Source organism: Mustela nivalis, assembly GCF_964662115.1.
Source record: "Mustela nivalis genome assembly, chromosome: 4".
NCBI lineage: Eukaryota > Metazoa > Chordata > Mammalia > Carnivora > Mustelidae > Mustela > Mustela nivalis.
In genome coordinates this window covers 17,926,797-17,946,915 of record NC_139023.1, presented here as the reverse complement: position 1 = coordinate 17,946,915, position 20,119 = coordinate 17,926,797, and the positions used below count along the sequence as shown (strand labels likewise).

General features: G+C 36.1%; 1 protein-coding gene across 35 annotated transcripts in view; it reads left to right on the top strand.

Annotated features, from left to right (window-relative positions):
* Positions 1–20,119, top strand: part of ADGRL3 (adhesion G protein-coupled receptor L3) — an 820,407-nt gene that overhangs the window by 513,043 nt on the left and 287,245 nt on the right. For 22 of the 35 annotated variants that reach the window (XM_082727882.1, XM_082727890.1, XM_082727859.1 and 19 more), the window contains 2 exons: positions 9,383–9,397; positions 11,570–12,370. In XM_082727882.1, coding sequence (XP_082584008.1) covers positions 9,383–9,397; positions 11,570–12,370 — 816 coding nt within the window. The remainder of the gene's footprint in view (positions 1–9,382; positions 9,398–11,569; positions 12,371–20,119) is intronic. The other 13 variants (XM_082727888.1, XM_082727866.1, XM_082727860.1 and 10 more) reach the window with 1 other exon arrangement.

Sequence of the window (20,119 nt, the reverse complement as noted above, 5' to 3'; positions counted from 1 at the left end):
CATCTGCTGATGGACATCCGGACTCGTTCCGTAGTTTGACTATTGTGGACATGGCTGCTATAAACATTGGGGTAGCACTTGGTGCTGACTTTGGATCCTGGTTTGTCACTTACTATTTATTGAACCTATCTGTATCATAGTTTCTTTCTTTCTAATATTGAACTAATAATGCTACCTACTTTACAGCAGTAATATAATTGTTAAGTGGATAATACCTATAAATTATTTAAAACCATAAACTAGGTGCAAAAATAACGAATACTGTTATGCTGAAAATAAATAAAAAATAAATTAAATAAAAACTAAAACCATAAACTGGTCATTAGTAACTACTCAATTATTATTAGTTATCCTCATTATTTTTGTCATAATCACTTTTCTTGTTTGCCAGAGAGCAAAGCAGAGAAGCTAAAACTGTAGGCTCAGAAGTTCAAATATCAGCTCTACTAACTGCTAATGACCTCTATATTCAATCTTCCTTCTGTTATGATGGTGACAATAATCTCAACAGGGTTGTTCTGAGGATTAAATAAGATGAAATAGATTAAGTATTTGGCCAAAAAAAAAAAAAAAAGCTAAAAACCCTGACCTACTATAAAAGTTAAGTAAACTAGACTAAAAATAGCCTGTTTCAGTGTTCAGGAGAAATTTCACAGCGATGACAGAATCTTCATTAGCAATTGATTGTAAAATAAATATTTTGCAATGTGCCATTCTAGGAGTAGATAGTGAGAAAGATAATGGACTCCACTATCGAGAGATAAGATGTGCTATCTCAGGAAGATTTTGTGCTCCTGCTTAGCAGAAATGAGCTCCGTTCTTTACCATCTGTAAGATTTGTTCTCTTCTCCTCTGTTCATATCAGTGAACAAACCACACCAAGTTTATATTTGGAGCCATTTGCCTCTGATTTTGAAAACGTGTCAGTACCAACATTTACTGACCAGCAGTTAAAACAAGAAAATGAGATAGAACCCAGTAATGCCTGGGTGAATGATCTCGGGTTCTCTGCCTTCAAAAACCTTCATATAGTTCCAGAAGAAAGATGAAGAGAAGGTAAAAATATCAAGTACCCAATCAGAATAGTGAGGCAGTATAAGTGGAGTAAACTAGAATAGGTAATTGGCAAACATCCAGTGGGTTGTTTTTCTACTAGCCCATGAGTTAAGAGTATCTTTTACATGTTTTAAGGGATGTTAAAAAAAAAGATGACGACTGTGAGGACAACAGCCATGCAATGCAGCTGTATGTGGCTCACAAATCTTAACTTACTTACTTTTTGGCCCCTTTGTAGAAAAGTTTTCCATTCCCCACCCTAGAACATTACTGAAAATCCCCCCACCCACACACACACAAATCAAGTTGAAATTATATGTTTATTCAATATGGGACTGGTAAGTAAAGCAGGGTTTATGGTGGAAGAATTTAGAACCGAGAGATGGTTTGGCTTAACTAAAAATAGTAGGAGATATGAGACATTCTTTAGAGGGGCAACAGAGTGAGAAAAGTTGAAAACTAAATATAAGTGTGGACTATATGAAGTAAAAATAAATAAACCATTATGAAGAATATGATTAGCCCATAGGATTAATAAGACATAAAATTGGAAAAATATTATAAGAAACACACTTATGGAAATTTATAGTAATGAATCTGGAAACTTGGAATTTATTCAGAAGAATCAATATTAGCATCTTAATTTTATCAAACAACAAAAAAAACAAATGGGTAAGAATCTTTACTTTTCAAGAGGTTCATTCAACGCGTATAGGACATACGTGGTATGTACGTTTTTGCTGATGAATTCCGAGATTAAGTTTTTTTGTTTTGTTTATAGTTCTAGGAATCCTATTTGAATTATTTATCTTGTTTTTTATTAACCATGATATTATGTAATACAAAATCTTTTCTGCTTTTTGGCTAGTGAATCCAGTCTCAAATTGGGTGGGGTATCTGGAGTACTTCTACAAAGTACTGAAGTATTTGGTAGCTCCAGATTCTTAAATTACCTCTCACTTCACAGATCTTTTCATTTCTATTTACTCAGGATTTTTTTGTGTGCATTGGGATTTTTTTTCCCCCCTTACTGAATGACTATGCGTTTTGTCATCTCATTCTCTTGCACCATATGATGATAGAAACTTCCAATTCCATGTTTAATTAATCATAAGATCATATGTGCTCTTATAAAACTGAAGGAACAATGTTTGGTCAAAAAAAAAAGTTACTTGATTTCTTGTAGCTCTTGATGTTTCTCATCAGAAAATTAGAACATTCATTTCTGTACTCACAATATATAAAATTGTTAAATGAATCAAAAATAGTATATTTTTCATAATTTGTTTTTAGTACTATTAAGAATTAAAAAGCAAATTGTGATTTGGGGCTAATATCTAGTTCTTTGCCTTCATATTTTTTTATTTGTAAAATATTGGCTGAAACTAAATGACATCTAAAATAAAATTCAATCCCCAAACTGCAGTAATTATAGCATATTTACTGAATGTAGGATTAGATTAGATTAATTTTGAGTATCTTGTTTATTGCATAAGTAGTGGATGTATAGAATCTGGTAATTGGGATCAGTCAGAAATTAATATCTCAGGAACAAATGGGTGACATTTCCCATAAAAATTTGATTTTAGTCAAAGTGCTGTAGCTGGTGTTTTTAACTTTGACTTCTCTTAATGATTCCCTCTCTCTGCCAATCACTTCTTGTCTATCTGTAATCTCTTTACACAGGTCCTCTGAAAGCATTTAAAAATAGCTTGTTATTGGTAAATAATTATACTGAAAATCGCCAATTATTAGATTGTAAGTTTCCTGAAGGCAGAGTTCAGTTCCTCCTCTATACCGTGCTCATAATAGTACCACCAAATTCATAGTTTCTTTGAGGATTACACAAAATCATCCACATTACCATTCCCAGAGTACATGTTCAGGAATTGTTCATTATTATGATTACTATCACTTCTCTGTATTCACAGCTCTAAGGCCTTGTAAATAACAAATACGTTCCATGGGCCTAATATACTGTATGTGTATTTTTATGTATAAAGCATAGTCTTATACACTCTGGAGGAATTCTCCTTTTGTTTTGTTTTTTGTTGTTGTTCAGAACCTTTTTTTAAAGTTTTTATTTGTCAGAAAGAAAGATTGAGAACACGAACAGGGAGAGCGCAGGCAGAGGGAGAAGCAGGCTCCCCACTGAGCAAGGAGCCTAACTTTGGGCTTCATCCCAGGACCCTGGGATCATGACCTCATATATCCCCAGTCTACTAATAACACCATTTTCTTTTAAATGTTAAACTCACCGAAAGATTTTACAGATCCACCAGAAGGATGGAAAGGTAGCCTGTTTCTGCATCACCTATAGACACTGTATTTAAATGTTTAAATGAGAATGTCCCTAGTGAAAGCATCTTCTGAATTACTGACATTTTCAATCTACACACTCCGGAATGAAATTCATTAGAAGGCAGTAATTTTTGGAAGCACAATATATAAAGCCATTGTAACACAAGGTGCTTGAGCAGCACTTTTATTCACTGATGCACAGGTATTATTTGAAAAACATAATTTAGAAGCTGAGCTGCGGAGATTACCCCTGTCTTTCATTAAATAAAGGATTAGCACCTTATTTACAGAAAGAGACAGATGTCTGTCAGAATTTTTGATATGCAGTATACCAAAAAAATTAATGAACTTCACAGATCTTTTCATTTCTTTTTACTCAAGTGCTTCTGTATTTTCTTGGTGTATGTGAAGTAGAAAAAAAGAATGTTCTCTGTATCAGAATAATGAGAATTAACAGGATATGAGGTATGCAGCACAGGTTTGTTTCTGGTGATAAGAAATATCTTGTTTCCTTGGCCAAGAAACGAGGAACCATTGTTTTTTTAGTATTATTTTTTTATCTTCTCTGGAGAGATGGTCTGTGTCACTAATCTCAGGGTTAATAGCACTGAAGAATATGGTATCCAGGCTCATTCTCTGAAAATACTATAGTGCAGTTCATCATTGCATGGAGGCATAAGAAATATTAATTGAGTTTTTTCTTTGTGCTGAACACTGGAGATGCAATAATGAATAAGATCAAAACTTGTATTTGAATTCCAACTCTACCACTCACTAACCAAAAGAGCAGTGCTTCTTTGTACGTATTTCCTCACTTGAAAAGACAAGGAGAATATCTACTTCATAAGGTTGCGGTGAGATGATTAAGTTAGACTGTATGCAGAAGTTCAGTGCACTTTGTAGCACACCATACATGCTTAGTGCATGCTTAGTGAATGTTCATTGTTGTAACAGAGTGGCTGCCTCAGGAAGATTCCATTTGTGTTCTTTGTCTCTCTAAAGTGCACTGGATTTGTTGACAGAAGGGAAATGGACAGCAAGAATGCAACAGTTTCACTGAGTTTGCATATTGTAAGAGCCGGTGTATGTTAGATAAATGACTGACTCTGCCATCTACCAGTATTGTGCTTGGTCAAATCCCTTAACCTTTTGGGTTTTGGTTGACTCATCTCTGATATGGGAATAATAAATACCACATCACAGTGTTTGTAGAATTAAATCGAGTGATTCATGTGAAAACATTTTGTTAAGTTACAAAGTGCTATACAAGTGACAGTATGATTGTAAACTTTTGATTATCCACTTATAGATGGCTATTTTTATGGATGATACACCAGCAAATTTTCATCCAAGACTGATTTTTTATTGCTTAATTAGTTTGCCTTTTTATTTTCTCCTTCACTGCCCAGCTGGCTAGTGACAAGTGTGGTCCAAATGTATTTTAATAGTCCAAGCCAGATGTAACCAAGAAAATAATACTCTTCAAAATACTACCAAATTTCAATGATAAAAATAGCTGTTTATACATTATTTAATGTTCTATAACCATCTTGTGTTCCCTGTGTTTTTTATTTATATTTCAGAAATACAGAGGCATCATTGGATTATATAACATGAAAAATGTATGGTATGACTTACAGTTTAAAAGAAAAGAAAATTTCAGCTACACTAGAATTCGACACAATTTTATAGTTCTTAGTTATGACAATTTAGTTCTAACAGTTTTTAGCACACAACAATTTTATTTCTCTGTAATTTGCAACGTAATTTGGAAGAGCTTGGCAATGCATGCATACGCTCTCTCATCCATACCTTTTCTAATTAAAAAATGCAATTCAAAAGAGCTGCATATGGTACAGATATGGATAGAACTAATAACATCTTATTTTTCTAAACAATAATATGGCTATTGGCTATATATTATATCTCTTTTATGAACTGTTGGGAAATGAAGGGAAATTTTACCAGTCTTTTTTTTTTTTTTTCTGTTTCTGCCTTTTATACAGAATAAAATTACCCTTAGTTTGAATTTGTTATTTACTCTAACCACAGGATATAGCTTATGACATTAAGTTTGACAAAGGACAACAATGAAATCACTTTAAGGAAATATATAAACGTATTTGCAGAGGCTGAATGGACAATAAAAATAGTTCGGGGATTAAAAGTGAAGAGCGAAAAAGAGAGTAACTAGTTCCAGAGAGAATTGGAAATGAACAATGACAGCTATAATGCCAGAATTCAGGATATTGGACCAGATCAAAAGACAGGAGGTACTGAAGAAGGCTGAGCACAGATGTCATCGTACAATTCATTTATTTATGATCTTATTACAGAGAGGAGAAAAGGGAGTATTTTTGGTCTGTGTTTTTAGATCATTGCAGACTGTTTTATAGCAACACTTTTTTTCTTGCCAATATAATCCTCAAGACTATCCGTACAGTTTTTCTTATTTTCCTTTTTTTCCCTCCAGTTTTACACTTAATAGGGTGGAGATACATACTGTTCATAAATTGTACTTTCCAGGGGCGCCTGGGTGGCTCAGTGGGTTAAGCCGCTGCCTTCAGCTCGGGTCATGATCTCAGGGTCTTGGGATCGAGTCCCGCATCAGGTTCTCTGCTCAGCGGGGAGCCTGCTTCCCTCTCTCTCTCTGCCTGCCTTTCCATTTACTTGTGATTTCTCTCTGTCAAATAAGTAAATAAAATCTTTTAAAAAAAAATTGTACTTTCCACCACATCCATTAAAATATACAAAGACACTGTGCAGATGTCATGTATGTATGACTGTATAGAGAAAATCCAGATTCCCTTCACCATCTTATCTTTTTGCTACATGCTTAAAATAGTAATCACCTCGATTTGGATTATGTATTAATTCAGTAGCTGTTCACTGAGTATTTATTATGTGCCAGGCACTATGAGGTTATGAAGCATTTAGTGGCAATGGTGTTAACTTGTATCCATACAATTTGTTTGTGTGAGTATTTTTTTTTCCCCAGGGGAAAGTAGCTTCTAGAATCAGAATTAGATGATGACAGTGACTGGCTAATCCTAAATATTACTAAGCTTTTCAGTGACAAATTATGTTTGCCTTGCCAGTTTTTGTTACGGGAATATGATTTGTGTGTGCTTGTTTCCACTTAAATTATAGGATTGTTTTACTTGAGTCTTGAAAATAGCAAATAAGTGATAAATGAGCTACAGCCAGTCATGACATAGGCAAGAACATAATAATTTTCTCCATAGTGAAACTGCCTAATAAATCTTAATTTTGAATAACCCATAAGTAAGAGAAGCAAGCTTTACTTATGCTATGACTGATGCCAGTTTATCTCAAATTAGACCAAAAACAGAGAATTAAACGTAAAATCTTACCTAATGACGATTGAGAAAATGGATGGAAAAGTTCTTTGAAAAAACAATATCAATTAAATAGTAAGATGGTATTTACAGAATAATAAATATCATTATCAGTGTTTGTGTCACATATCCCGTCTTCCTCATTAAGTGTTTGTTGAAGAAATATGAGTCCCCAAGAAGTTAGGATAACTGTGCTTTAGAATAAGACAATGAGGGGCGCCTGGGTGGCTCAGTGGGTTAAGCCTCTGCCTTTGGCTCAGGTCATGATCCCAGGGCCCTGGGATTGAGCCCTGGTTCAGGGTCCCCAGTCAGCAGAAAGTCTGCTTCTTGCTCCTCCTCTCCGTCTTCCTGCCACTTCTCCTGCTTGTGCTTTCTCTCTCTCTGTCAAACAAATAAATAAATAATCTTAATTTAAAAAAAAAAAAGAGTACAAATCCTCTGCATACAATTCTCAAAAGGATATATATTTAGAAGTATTTCAAGGAACAAAATTAGTTATCTCTATATTTTTATAGTCTAGTTGCTGAAAAATGTCAGCTTTCCTATGACTTCCCACTCTCAATCTCCACTTTCACTGTAAGGTGTCTGGCATCCAAACTTTCGAGACCATTGATTAAATATATATATTTTAAAGATTTTATTTATTTCTTTGACAGACAGATCTCAAGTAGGCAGAGAGGCAGGCGGGGGTAGGGGGGTGGGGAGAGGAGGCAGGCTCCCTGCTGAGCAGAGAGCCAGATTCGGGGCTCAATCCCAGGACCCTGGGATCATGACCTGAGCTGAAGGCAGAGGCTTTAACCCACTGAGCCACCCAGATTCCCCAATTAAATAATTTCTTAAGGTGGTTTCTTCTGCTTCCTTTAGTTGTCAGTCTGAACTCAGACTGTGAGTATTCAGACCTGAGTATTCTAGTCACAAAAGGAAGTGCACCTCCTAAGGAAAGCATTTAACTGACCTGTAATGAGGCGTATAATCCAGGGAATACGGCAGTCGCTCGATAAAGACCGAAAAAGATGATCGATTACAATAGTATAAACAGAGTTGTTAAGAATCCTAGAAATACTATTAAAATAAGATTTGTATATTAATGAGATGAGACATCTTTAAAAAAAATACCCCATTTGCAACTTCTTGAGCATAACTTCTTTTTTTTTTTTTTTTCAGATTTATTTATTTTAGAGAGATTGAGCGAGAGGGAGGGGCAGTGGGAGAGCGAGAGAATCTCAAGCAGACTTCCCGCTGAGCATGGAGCCTGAGGACAGGGGCCTCAGGATGCTGGGATCATGACCCAAGCTGAAATCAAGAGTCGGAGGCTCAACTGACTGAGCTCCCCCGGCGCCCCAAGCGTAGCATCTGATGTAGGCTAGTTTGATCGATCTTCGAACACATGTAATACTGGGCTTTCAAAAAGTCAGTGGAGAGAAATGAGTGTGATTTTGACGACAGAGGACACAAGAGCTTAGATCAAAGCACAAAAAAAAAAAAATCTCACCCAAATATAATTACCAAAACAGTATTTCTCCCTTATTTTGAAACTTCCCTAGAATTTTATTTATTGTGCAGTAATATTTCAGTTCATCTATTCCATTGATTTTTTTTTTAGATTTATATCAACTGCAATCTGTAATTTTTAAGTTTGTATTTTGAATCCATTTTCCCCCAGCTCTTCCCCTTGTTTTTTGTTGGTCCCTGTTCTTTATTATGATTTAGGCAAATTATCTCTGCTGAGACAAATGCTTGTAAGAGAAACAAGATGCTGCTTGGTGAGATACATGGATATGTTATAATTTCCCAGAATTTTTCCTGACTTATATTGATCAGTACCTTAAAATAAAAATGGAATCTAATTTGAGGCATGCATGGCCATAACATGGCCGAGGGTTTCAGTTTATTCTTAAAAGGTATGTTGACTCTGTTAAGAATTTCAGAAAAGGCCCGAATAGACTCATTATTTGAGTCTATATAATAGACTCATTATTTATATCAACCTTCTGATAACGGATTTTTCTGAAAGATATTTTTCCACAATATCAAATATTGGAAAGTGAAAGGGAGAGAAGTTTCTTCGATAAAGATTCTGAATCCATTTACTTAGAATGAGAGCATTTCCTCTTAATTTGTAGCCTCATGAGGTTTATTTCTCGTTAAGACTGACATGGAAAATCTTAGGCTTAGGAAATGAGTTCCGAGTAATTTCTTCTAAATCCTTGAGATGGGTAAAAATCAAGACTATTATGTTAAATAGTGTTATAAACTATAATATTTTATAAATGAGACTAGTCAAGCTATTTGAAAGCTTTATGTGTATAATTACCTTCCTAACTTTCGAAGGGAAATATTGGTGTTCTTATTATGAATATTGTATGTCCTATGCCTATAGTTTGAAATTGTATGTTTTTTTCAATCTTAGCTTGAATAACTTTTGCCTTATGTTTTCTAAGTCTGTACTGTGTTTTTAAGTTTATAACATGATTGCTTTTTAAAAAAAAAATAATTTTACTAGGGGAATGTTTAAGAAAAAAAACCTATGTTCCAAAACCAAGTATGAGTGAAATAAATGATTTACTTTCAGTTTGGAAGAGGTGAATAAAAAGTGCTTGGCCAATACCGTACCATTAATCTATTCTCTTTTCTCCTTTCTCTCTGTACTTCTCTCTCTCCAATAGAAGTGGAACAAAAAGGTAATTAAATACCTTTCATAAATTATATACTATTTATAGGCTAAGTTATTTAACAGTTTAACATTTAGTTAAAATAATTTTGTATTAATTCTTATCTATTTTATGAAAATTTATTTACTACTTCTGCTGCTCAACTTCACTTTAATCTGTTGTGATGACCAATGCTGGTTTGATCCTTTTATCCTAAAACAGTTTAATCATGTAAAGTTTTCAACCATGCATTTTCTTCCTCTTTACTTTTAAATAAGTAGTTAGAAAATCCAGTAAATGGTGGTGGATATGACTGCTTTAAAATTGTTTTTATTTCTATACTAGTTAATTTTCCATAGCTCTGGTGTGGTGTCCCCATTTTATTAATTTTTAACTGTTGGGGGAAAAGGGGAGACAGTTTTCTGAAATACCTTCTAATAAATTACTTTAGTAATGATGGGCTCATTATTAACCATCTTAAAGTTTATATGCAATTTTGACAACAATGCCTCTCCATTCTTTATAATTATAGGCATCATATTAGAAATTCTTCTAATCATCAATTTTATTATTGAGTACAAATTGATGAAAGCCCTCTATCCTTGCTATGGAAGATTTTGGTGGTCAGCTTGGCCCTTGAACTTTTCATTTCTACAAAAGTAAAAACTTCAGACATTTTAATAATGCACTCTCCTTCTTAATAACCTGCACATCCTAGCTGAGTTTTTATCTTAGCTCATTTCCCATTGGATCTAGGCTTATAGTTGCTGTTAAAGAGCTAATGACTAATATTAAGAGAATAATACTTTAATCATTAAAATATGGTCCAACATCCGAATTCCTTATGATTTCTTAATTTCTCCACCCGGTACCCTTGTAATCATTTCAAATATAACATTGGACTGCATGATTATTTTTCAGCATATTTGCTTGGCAAAAATACTAGAGCAGTGTTTCCCATAGCAGGTTCAACAGAAGACTACACTTTAAACAGGCTCTGTAGAACATGTCTCATGATTAAATTAGATTGTGAAATTTGCTCATCTTCCTCACTCCTGCCTGGGAGATTCACTGATATACCAAAGCTATTAGAATCTCTGCCACAATTCTATTTAATATACTATTTCTTAAACACGGCTGAGGATCCCTGTTTTCTTTCTGTGTAACATCTAGTTATACCACTTGAAACAGGTGCTTCAAGGACCGCTCTCTGGGAAACATTGCTTTATAGCCCCTGCATTATAAGCCGGCCAGGGTTGCTTACCCCTATTCACACAGTGTGCTAACTGAATCATACTAAAAATGAAGTGAATCAGATAATTCCTGCCCATTTTCAATCTGAAGTATGAGCAGCAAAATATTGTAGCAAGTAATCTTGTTTTTTAATGTTCTTCTCATGTAACAGTGAAAGGTACATGTTTTTAAGTTCCAATACTACTGTATTTAACAGGACATTTTTAACTGATTAAAATCTAGATCTTGGGTTCTTTTCTCTGTAACCTTTTACCTTTCTTCTTTCCTTATTCCTTCTTTCCTTCCTTTTTCTTCCTTTCTCTTTTTCCTCCCAGTATCCATCCATCACCCATTTTTAATTGTGTGGGTTGCATGCTCCGTGTGTGCTATAGTAGCTTTAAGAGGTTTTTTGGCTTTGTTTTGTTTATTTATTTTTTTGCTAGAAGATTCAGTGGCTTGTATTATAGGGCTTTTCTTTTCCTTTATTATTATACTTAATTAGTATTAGATTTCTATTTATGTCTTAATGATAAGTTATTGAGGGGTTAAAACCACAGTGAAAACAATATACATATATATATTTAATTTCAAATAAGATACATAAAATATTATGTAAAAACATTTGTATTTATTTTATGTCTATAGAATACATAGACATACATCACACCTGTATATATATATATATATATATATATATCTCCAAAAATACAGTATCACATGTTTACAAAGGTAAAAATCAAAGGAAAACACAAGTACTCCTAGAGAGGCCACATTTTTCAGCAAATGAAATCAAAATGATTTTGAGCAAATGTCAGAATTAATATGTGTACTCAGAAGAACGCAACGAAAGAATTAAGTGGTGGTGGGTATATCTTGTTAGAGTTACATTCCATTTGATGAAAAAGAAGAATCTCTAACAAAATATTAAAATTAATATGTTTATTATTTTAACTCTTTCCCTTCCAACAGTTTTTCTTTGTCCTGGACTACTGAAAGGGGTATACCAGAGTGAACACTTGTTTGAATCCGACCACCAATCTGGGGCATGGTGCAAAGACCCTCTGCAGGCTTCGGACAAGATTTATTATATGCCCTGGACGCCCTACAGAACCGACACCCTCACTGAGTACTCCTCCAAGGACGACTTCATCGCCGGAAGACCTACCACAACCTACAAGCTCCCTCACAGGGTGGATGGCACAGGGTTTGTCGTGTATGATGGAGCTCTGTTTTTCAACAAAGAGCGCACCAGGAACATAGTCAAGTTTGATTTGCGGACTAGGATCAAGAGCGGAGAGGCGATCATAGCAAATGCTAATTACCATGATACCTCCCCTTACCGATGGGGAGGCAAATCTGACATAGACCTGGCCGTGGATGAAAATGGGCTCTGGGTGATCTATGCAACAGAACAAAATAATGGTAAAATTGTCATTAGTCAATTGAACCCTTATACCCTGCGGATTGAAGGGACGTGGGATACTGCGTACGATAAAAGATCCGCTTCCAATGCATTTATGATTTGCGGGATTCTGTATGTGGTCAAATCTGTCTACGAGGATGATGACAATGAGGCCACAGGGAATAAGATTGACTACATTTACAACACCGACCAAAGCAAGGATAGTTTGGTGGATGTCCCCTTTCCCAATTCATACCAGTACATAGCAGCTGTGGATTACAACCCCAGGGACAACCTTCTTTACGTATGGAATAACTATCACGTCGTGAAATATTCCTTGGATTTTGGACCTCTGGATGGTAGATCAGGTAAGTTTGGCTTTTTGATGATACTGGAGGGGGAGATGTTTGTGGTTTGTTTTTGATAAGGTTTTTAATTATATGATTAGACTTCCTTTGTTGTCTTCCTTCTGGCCTATGTCGCTGAAAACTGATCATTATCTTTTCATCAACAAAATGTTGTTGTTAAGCACTTTAAGCTATTAAGAACAAAAAACGTGTAAGAAACTTTTTCTCCCTTGTGCAGCTAGTCTCCAATCTTAAGCCCTTCTCTGAAGGGCATTTTTATTATCAGCTGGTTAGTTCTTTGTGTAGTGAAGTGCACAAAACCTTTACTAAAATAGAATGCCATCCTGTCTAATTAATTGTGACATACCCTCAGAAGTGCTCTCCACTTGGAAAAATGTCAAGGGCTGCCTTGAGATAACACTTCAGGACCCCTAGGACAATATGTTCACTTTGCAGAGAGTGTCACATATGATCACCCCTACTGGGAACCTTGTCGGTTTGAGTGAATATATGAGTATACCTAATTGATACATACAGAAAAATGTTTATAACCAATAAACAACAACAACAAAAGACCTCAATTTTATAAGAAAAAAACAATGCAAAACAGTGCTTTAAGTAAACCAGAGATCATCTTTAATTCTAATTCTTTTTTTAAAAATATTTTATTTATTTATTTGAGAGAGAGAGAGAGAGCACAAGTTGGGGAGAAGGAGCAGAGGGAGAAGCAGACTTCCCAGCCTGATGTGGGGCTTGATTCCTAGCAACCTGGAATCATGGCCTGAGCTGAAGGCAGACTCTTAACCCACTGAGCCACCCAGGTGCCCACCCCCCCCCCCCAATTCTTTAAAATGGTCTTTTTCCTCTCTAGGACATACCATTTCCTTTTAATGTTATTTAGAGATAGTCATAAATTGTTTTATTATTTTAAATATTTGTTTACATAACCGAATAGAATTCTCTAAGTTTAGAGGTTCAATTCTTTTAACTAGCAATAATGCTGTTCTTCATGATTAAGTGTAATGGAAAACTAAGATACAGGTGTTTGAATTTTGATAGTAATATAGCAATTCAGAGATTACACTGTGTGTCTCTCAGTACTCATATGTTAATGTAACTTGTTTTCTGCCATGCTCTTACCCTACGTGTACTACCATGCTGTTCTGATTCCTAACTTAGTTCATTACACACGTCTTCTTACACAACTAGATTCTAAGTTCCATATGGACACCGGTATAATATATGGCATATATAAAATAAAGGCTAAGTAACTTTTTGTTGAATGAATGAGGGAATAGCTTTCCACTTCTTTCTCTGATACAATGAGAAATTAGTGGGCATTTTTTCTAATCTCCAAGAGACCTTAGTCAGAGTGTCAGCAATTCTTTCCATGGCCAGCAGAGCTAATATTAGGCCCAAGTATGCAACAGCAGCAAGAGCTACTTCTCCTTACTAAGTCCTCAAAAACTCTCCTAGCTCAAGTACAGTACCTGACTCACCACTGTACAGGTAAGCTCTTTCAATTTGATACACCCTTCAGTTGAAAACCTAAGCAAGAATTAACCATCTGGAGTATTCTGGGAAGACATTTTTTTTTCATAACTGTGATATTCTTAAACTAAAATTTGTATTTTTTCCATGAAAACTGTGTTTATGTGTATTCTTAGCCTCTTCTGACTTATTTTTTTTTTAATTTAGTTTTATTTTTTCAGTGTTCCAAGATTCATTGTTTATGCACCACACCCAGTGCTCCATGCAATATGTGCCCTCCGTAATACCCACCACCAGGCCCTCCCAAACCCCCACACATCTTTTGACTTTTAAATTGCAATAGGACATAATTTCTAATTGCCTGCAGGTAACAACTCATCTTTTGTTGTTAATTGGTGAAGAAGAAAGAGTAACATGTTTCAAGTTTTATTTATTGAAAATATTATACATTATTTTTATCTCTAATGGTAAATAGGCTAAGGTTAATTAAATTGATGCAAATTCTGAGTTTAGTTTTTTGAATTATCCTGAAAGAACAAGACGATACCATGGTCCCAAGTATTTAGAGACTTGATACAAAGATATTTCCAGTAGATATTAGTAAACTTATGTATGTGAATATATTTATATGACCGGTCATTGTGGACATAAGGAAAAGTATACCACTCATTTAATTTTATGTGTTTGTTTATTTATGGGAGTTAAAATATTAAACCATCTTGCCCAAATGTACTAGCATTCTTTTTTGTTGAAAGGATGTTATTAAAGCAGCAAACACTGAGAAATGGGAAAGTTCAGCTTTTGAAACAAATTCCTAACTTTGCCAGGAGATTCAGGTTTTCCTCCTTTAAATAACAATGAAGATCTTGTCTGTTTTGTAAAGAGTAAGATTCCATCTGTAATTTGTAAATTTGTAAATAGAATCATAAGAAAAATGATCAATTTTCATGCATTAAGGCTCAGATTTAAAAGCCGGCATTTTGGTGTGGACTTACTGCAGTTTCGAGGCAGGAAGAGTAAGTGTAGAAGTAAATTTTCTGCATTGTATGTGTGGATATGAGAATTCCAATTAGCATTAATAGAGGCTGTTCATCTTATTCCTCGCAAACAGCTTCAGCTGTATGTTTTCCTTTAGTAAATTAGGTTGACATTTTCCAAAGAAATTGCCTTTAGTGAATTCTTATTATGGATCTTCTCATGTGTTTATGTACAGAAACAACTTACTATAAATATGTTAGGGTCAAAAAGGCTAATTCTGAGTCTGTAGATCTAAAGTGTATTTGCTCTTGCCATCTGTTGGAAGCAAGCTTTTTTGCTCTGATTTTAACTGAGTTCTAACCAATAAAAACTCACACTTCTGAAGTTCTTATGCAAAGGGGTATCTGTGTCATACTTGTACTGAATATCACTTTTTGACCCATTAAAGGATCTGGGAGCTGCAAGTTAGGGGGCAAATATGTTTCTCTTGAGCACGTAAATATCCTCTGGGGAAGCATACGCACAGGTAACATGCTACTCTGAATGGGAGTTTGGGAGTCCGTGGGCTTGGGTTTGAATCCTGCCTCCATTGCTTGGTCTTGGTTTTCTCGACTACAAAATGGAAAAAATAACCCTGATCTCCAAAAAATAACCCTGAGATCATGACCTGAGCTGAAGGCAAAGGCTCAACCCACTGAGCCACCCAGGCAGCCCTGTTCAATTTTAATAAGATGATATTTGTGGAAGGGATAGCAAATTTAACCAAATAGCCACACACCAACCCTGCAAAAGTTGTTCCCATCCACAGTTTCTAAATGAGGAACCTAAGACACCATAGTTTGTATGACTCAAATACCCCACAGCTGTTGAAGGGCATCCCAACTCCAGATTCATGTTCCCTCCTATGGCATTGGTCATGGCAAGTGTTAACGGAGGCTGTGCCTCTAGATTCGTTCATTTGCTGGAAGTGATCTCAGTTTCCCCAGATGCCAGGCCCTTTCTAGATGCAAATCTAATCTGTAGTTCTCACGATAAGACTACCGTAGATTTGTGCTCTAAAAAGTTGTGTCTGTTCTTCAACCATGAAATCAGATGTATTTTCTCTTCTTAACAAGAGTCCAGTTTAACTTTTGAAATGGTGAACTTTAAGAAGAATAACAAGGAAAACAGTGTCTCCTAAAAGTAGTTTCAGAAATCATTTAACTTCAGTCCCTTACTTTTCCCAACACCCATCTTCAAACTGCTAATTGCCCTGCCTTTGTTGGGCTGGCTCAGCTACAGGACTTGGTTTATGTTCTTTTTCAAAGGAAATCATCCTGGGAATGGTACAGTCTATGAAACAGGTTGTTTTCAACAATAGCCGTATAAATCAATTAATATTAATATGATTTTTTAAACTTGTTTTCCAAATGTTCTTTGATAATTTTAAGTGAAGTTTCTCCTTGAAAAGTGCTTTAATGGGCCTGCGCTTCTGGGCCAAGTTTTAAAAAGCTTAAAATTTGTTCTCATTTTTGTCTAAAAACATTTTCGGAACTGTCATCATATATTTTGCATTACATTAAATGGAAGTTTGCCAGCGTTTTCTGTAGTTTTCCAGCATGAAAGTAATGGAAAATGAATCTGTATTTATGCAGTATTGCTAGTCACATAATAATTTATGTTTGCAAATTGTGCAAAAACAGTTTTTAATAATATAGTTCTATCTCACATGGTAAAGAACATACCAAATGCAAAGAATTTCCAATTTATGAAAAGCTTTTGCTCCAGAGCTAAACGAGATTTTGATTCACATAGAAATAATCTTGTTGATATTGTTTCAGTCATTTTTGCTTACAGGTCCCTGTGGAGTGCCCAATATATAGTGGGTGTTCTGCAAGATTTTTTGGACGATTTAATACATCAAAGAATGAATTATCATATATATTAATATTCAGAATGTTATGAAAATAAGAGTATTAGTCCTAAAATTTGTTTTATGAAGATGATACGTATGCCTCTCAGGTCGTCCCCATCAAGGTGGACCTCACACTCCCTACCCTGGAAGCTTTAGGATTCATGCCAGCTGTTCCCCACCCCCAACCCCTACATCCAGCTTCTTCTCCTCTTCACTCAGATTGTAAAGAGCTTTGGTAACTTTAAGCAAGTTTAGCAGGTGTTAGAGAGAAGTGCCCAAGCACATTAACACCTAATGAGCTTGCTTTCAGAAGTGATTAGAAGACATTGGAGTCGGTAGTCTTATAATAGGGAAGAAAGTGAGCAACTGCTCAATTAATTTTTTTATAAGATTGCTTATTTATTTGACAGAGAGAGATCACAAGTAGGCAGAGAGACAGGCAGAGAGAGAGAGAGAGAGAGAATGGGAGGAGGAAGCAGGCTCCCTGCCTAGCAGAGAGCCCGATGCGGGACTCAATCCCAGGACCCTGAGATCATGACCTGAGCTGAAGGGAAAGGCTCAACCCACTGAGCCACCCAGGCAGCCCTGTTCAATGAATTTTATATTTAGAACATATTCTTAAATTTTTCAGTTGATGGATTTTAGGATTTTCTTCATGTCTGAAAAAACGGAACGTATTTCATATCCAGAAATGAATAATAATTATATTCTGTTGAAAACACATTTTGTCTGCAGAACAGCGGATTCAGTTTGTGTCACCTGTATCCAAAATGCTTGCAAGCGTTAGCATCTTAATATAAAGTAAATGGAAAAGCGCTTCTTCTCTTTTTTTCCGACCAGAAAACCATACCTAGAACTACCAGATCTAGAACTTTTTTCAAATGTACTTTTAACTGAGCCTTTATCCTATCTTATAAAATATTATATGAACTGTATTTTTTTTAAAGATTTTGTTCTTTTTTTTTTTGCATATTTTTTTTAATTTAATTTTTTATTTTTTATAAACATATATTTTTATCCCCAGGGGTACAGGTCTGTGAATCACCAGGTTTACACACTTCACAGCACTCACCAAAGCACATACCCTCCCCAATGTCCATAATCCCACCCCCTTCTCCCAAACCCCCTCCCCCCAGCAACCCTCAGTTTGTTTTGTGAGATTAAGAGTCACTTATGGTTTGTCTCCCTCCCAATTCCATCTTGTTTCATTTATTCTTCTCCTACCCACTTAAGCCTCCATGTTGCATCACCACTTCCTCATATCAGGGAGATTATATGATAGTTGTCTTTCTCTGCTTGACTTATTTCGCTAAGCATGCTACGCTCTAAAGATTTTGTTCTTTTATTTGACAGAGAGAGAGTGTGGGAGAGAGGGTGAGCACCAGCAGGGGGAGCAGCAGAGGGAGGAGAAGAGGCAAGTTCTCCACTGAGCAGGGAGCCCAATGTGGAGCTGGATCCCAGGACTCTGGAATAATAACCTGAGCAACTGAGCCACCTCTGTGCCCCATGAACTATATTTTCATCATTGCCATTAGCCGGCTCTTGTAATAAGATAGATGTTAAAACCCCCCAAATAATACTTGGCTATGTCCCATGTTATTTGAGTGATTCTCAGGTTGGCATTGTAATTCTAGAACTACCTTATATCCACTACATCTGGTGTTAGCCAATCAGTTGCCTCACCTCCCCTTAGCTATGACTAGTCACGGACTTTCACCCTTTAGTTCTTTGTCTCAAACTGCCTTATGCTGAGTCTGTTATTCATTAATAAATGGCACTGACATGTGAGGTATTTTCCTGGACTCTTCTAGTTTGCTTCTCAACTGTCTGTAGAACAATCTAAACTTTCCTGGTCAAATATATAAAGTTTTCCAGTATTTGCTACTAAAGGAGGAGGAAGTAGATTTAGGTTGGTGATAAGAATAGTCAGAGAAGCCCACTTCCAAAAATTTCTTAAAGTTAACATGTCTAACAGATCTAAAAATCTATGGGTTGCAATTTAATGAAACACATCAAGAAATCAGGATGAACAACAAAACAATGAAGACAGGCAGTTACTGTCTCTTACCACGGTTCTTCTGCTTCCTGAACACAATCCATATTTCTTGAAAGCTGTTTGAGATTATGTAAATGTATCCTTCCTTATATGCTGAAGATAACAGAACCTAAAAACTACAACAAAAAGCCTACACATAACAGTTTAACAATGCAGATAAGGTGAACCTTCTGTCCTTATAATATGCTAATTAAGTGCATTTGTGTCTCCAGTACAGGCTGTGACTATGTAGTGATGAATAAGAACTTTAAACACACATGACACCTCGTTAAAATGTAATTTTCACATCATATATCTGAGCTCTTTACTTTGACAGCTGAGTAATGTGAGTGCTGGGCAGAGAATCCTGAACATTTTGAAACTGTCACGTGTTTAATAGGTAGCTGAATCTGCTTCCCGAACGGTTGGGTTAAAGATGGTGCACCCTATTTGCAGGATAGAGCCTCCACGGAACAGGATCTTAAATCAGGATTGTCCCTGAGCCTCTGGGTTAGGATTGCTTCTCAGTTCCATGTGAGAGGCCACACTGTCTCTAGGGTTAAATTTACATCCGTCTTAGTAACTGAGTGAACTTTACAAAGAGAAAAAAATAGTCAGCTACTTGTTGCTAATTTCATCCCGGTCTGTATTTTTGTGCATCAGCTGTTTCCCTGTGTGCAGAGGAGCCCCTGTCTTCCTCCCGGTGCGGCTTCAGTGCCTGGAGTGCCAGCTGCTGCCGGAGGGGAGTTGCTGCTGGTGATTTTTCAGGGAGCCCAGCCAAACCTTGCAAAATGTGCCCTCACTAGTACTCCACGGCCGTTCACCATCAGCTGAAGTCTCCTCTTGTTTGTTCTTTTCCTTCCTTGTATTTCCCCTTCAGCATAATTGAAGGTTAAACCTCTTCAGAATGACACCTTCTGCTCTTCAGGTTCTGAATATCAAATCAAGGTCCTGGACAGAGCAAAGCTCGACCCGCCCTTTTAGGGCCAAGCCCAGTGTTGTTAGCCATTCATCTAACAAGTAGGAGACAAGATGCAAAGGATAAAGAGGTTCACAGATGATTTAACTTGCTATGTTTTGTTCCCCCTACGGAGTGATGTCCCTGATAAATGTGCAATTATTAGAAATGTAATCAAAATCGTTTCTACATGCAACACAGAGTCACAAAAAGATGACTTACTTGTGAATAAGCTTCCCACTCCCACCAGCTGTTCTTTCCATAGCCATTTCCCTGCTCCTTCGCACGTCCAGCAGAGGGCGGGCAGGTGGAACTGCTGCTCCTTACTAGCACCTCTCCTCAGGGTTGGCAATAGTGGCTAGAATGACTAAAATGAGATTTCTGATTATCTAAAAGGTTCCACTTCGGAATACT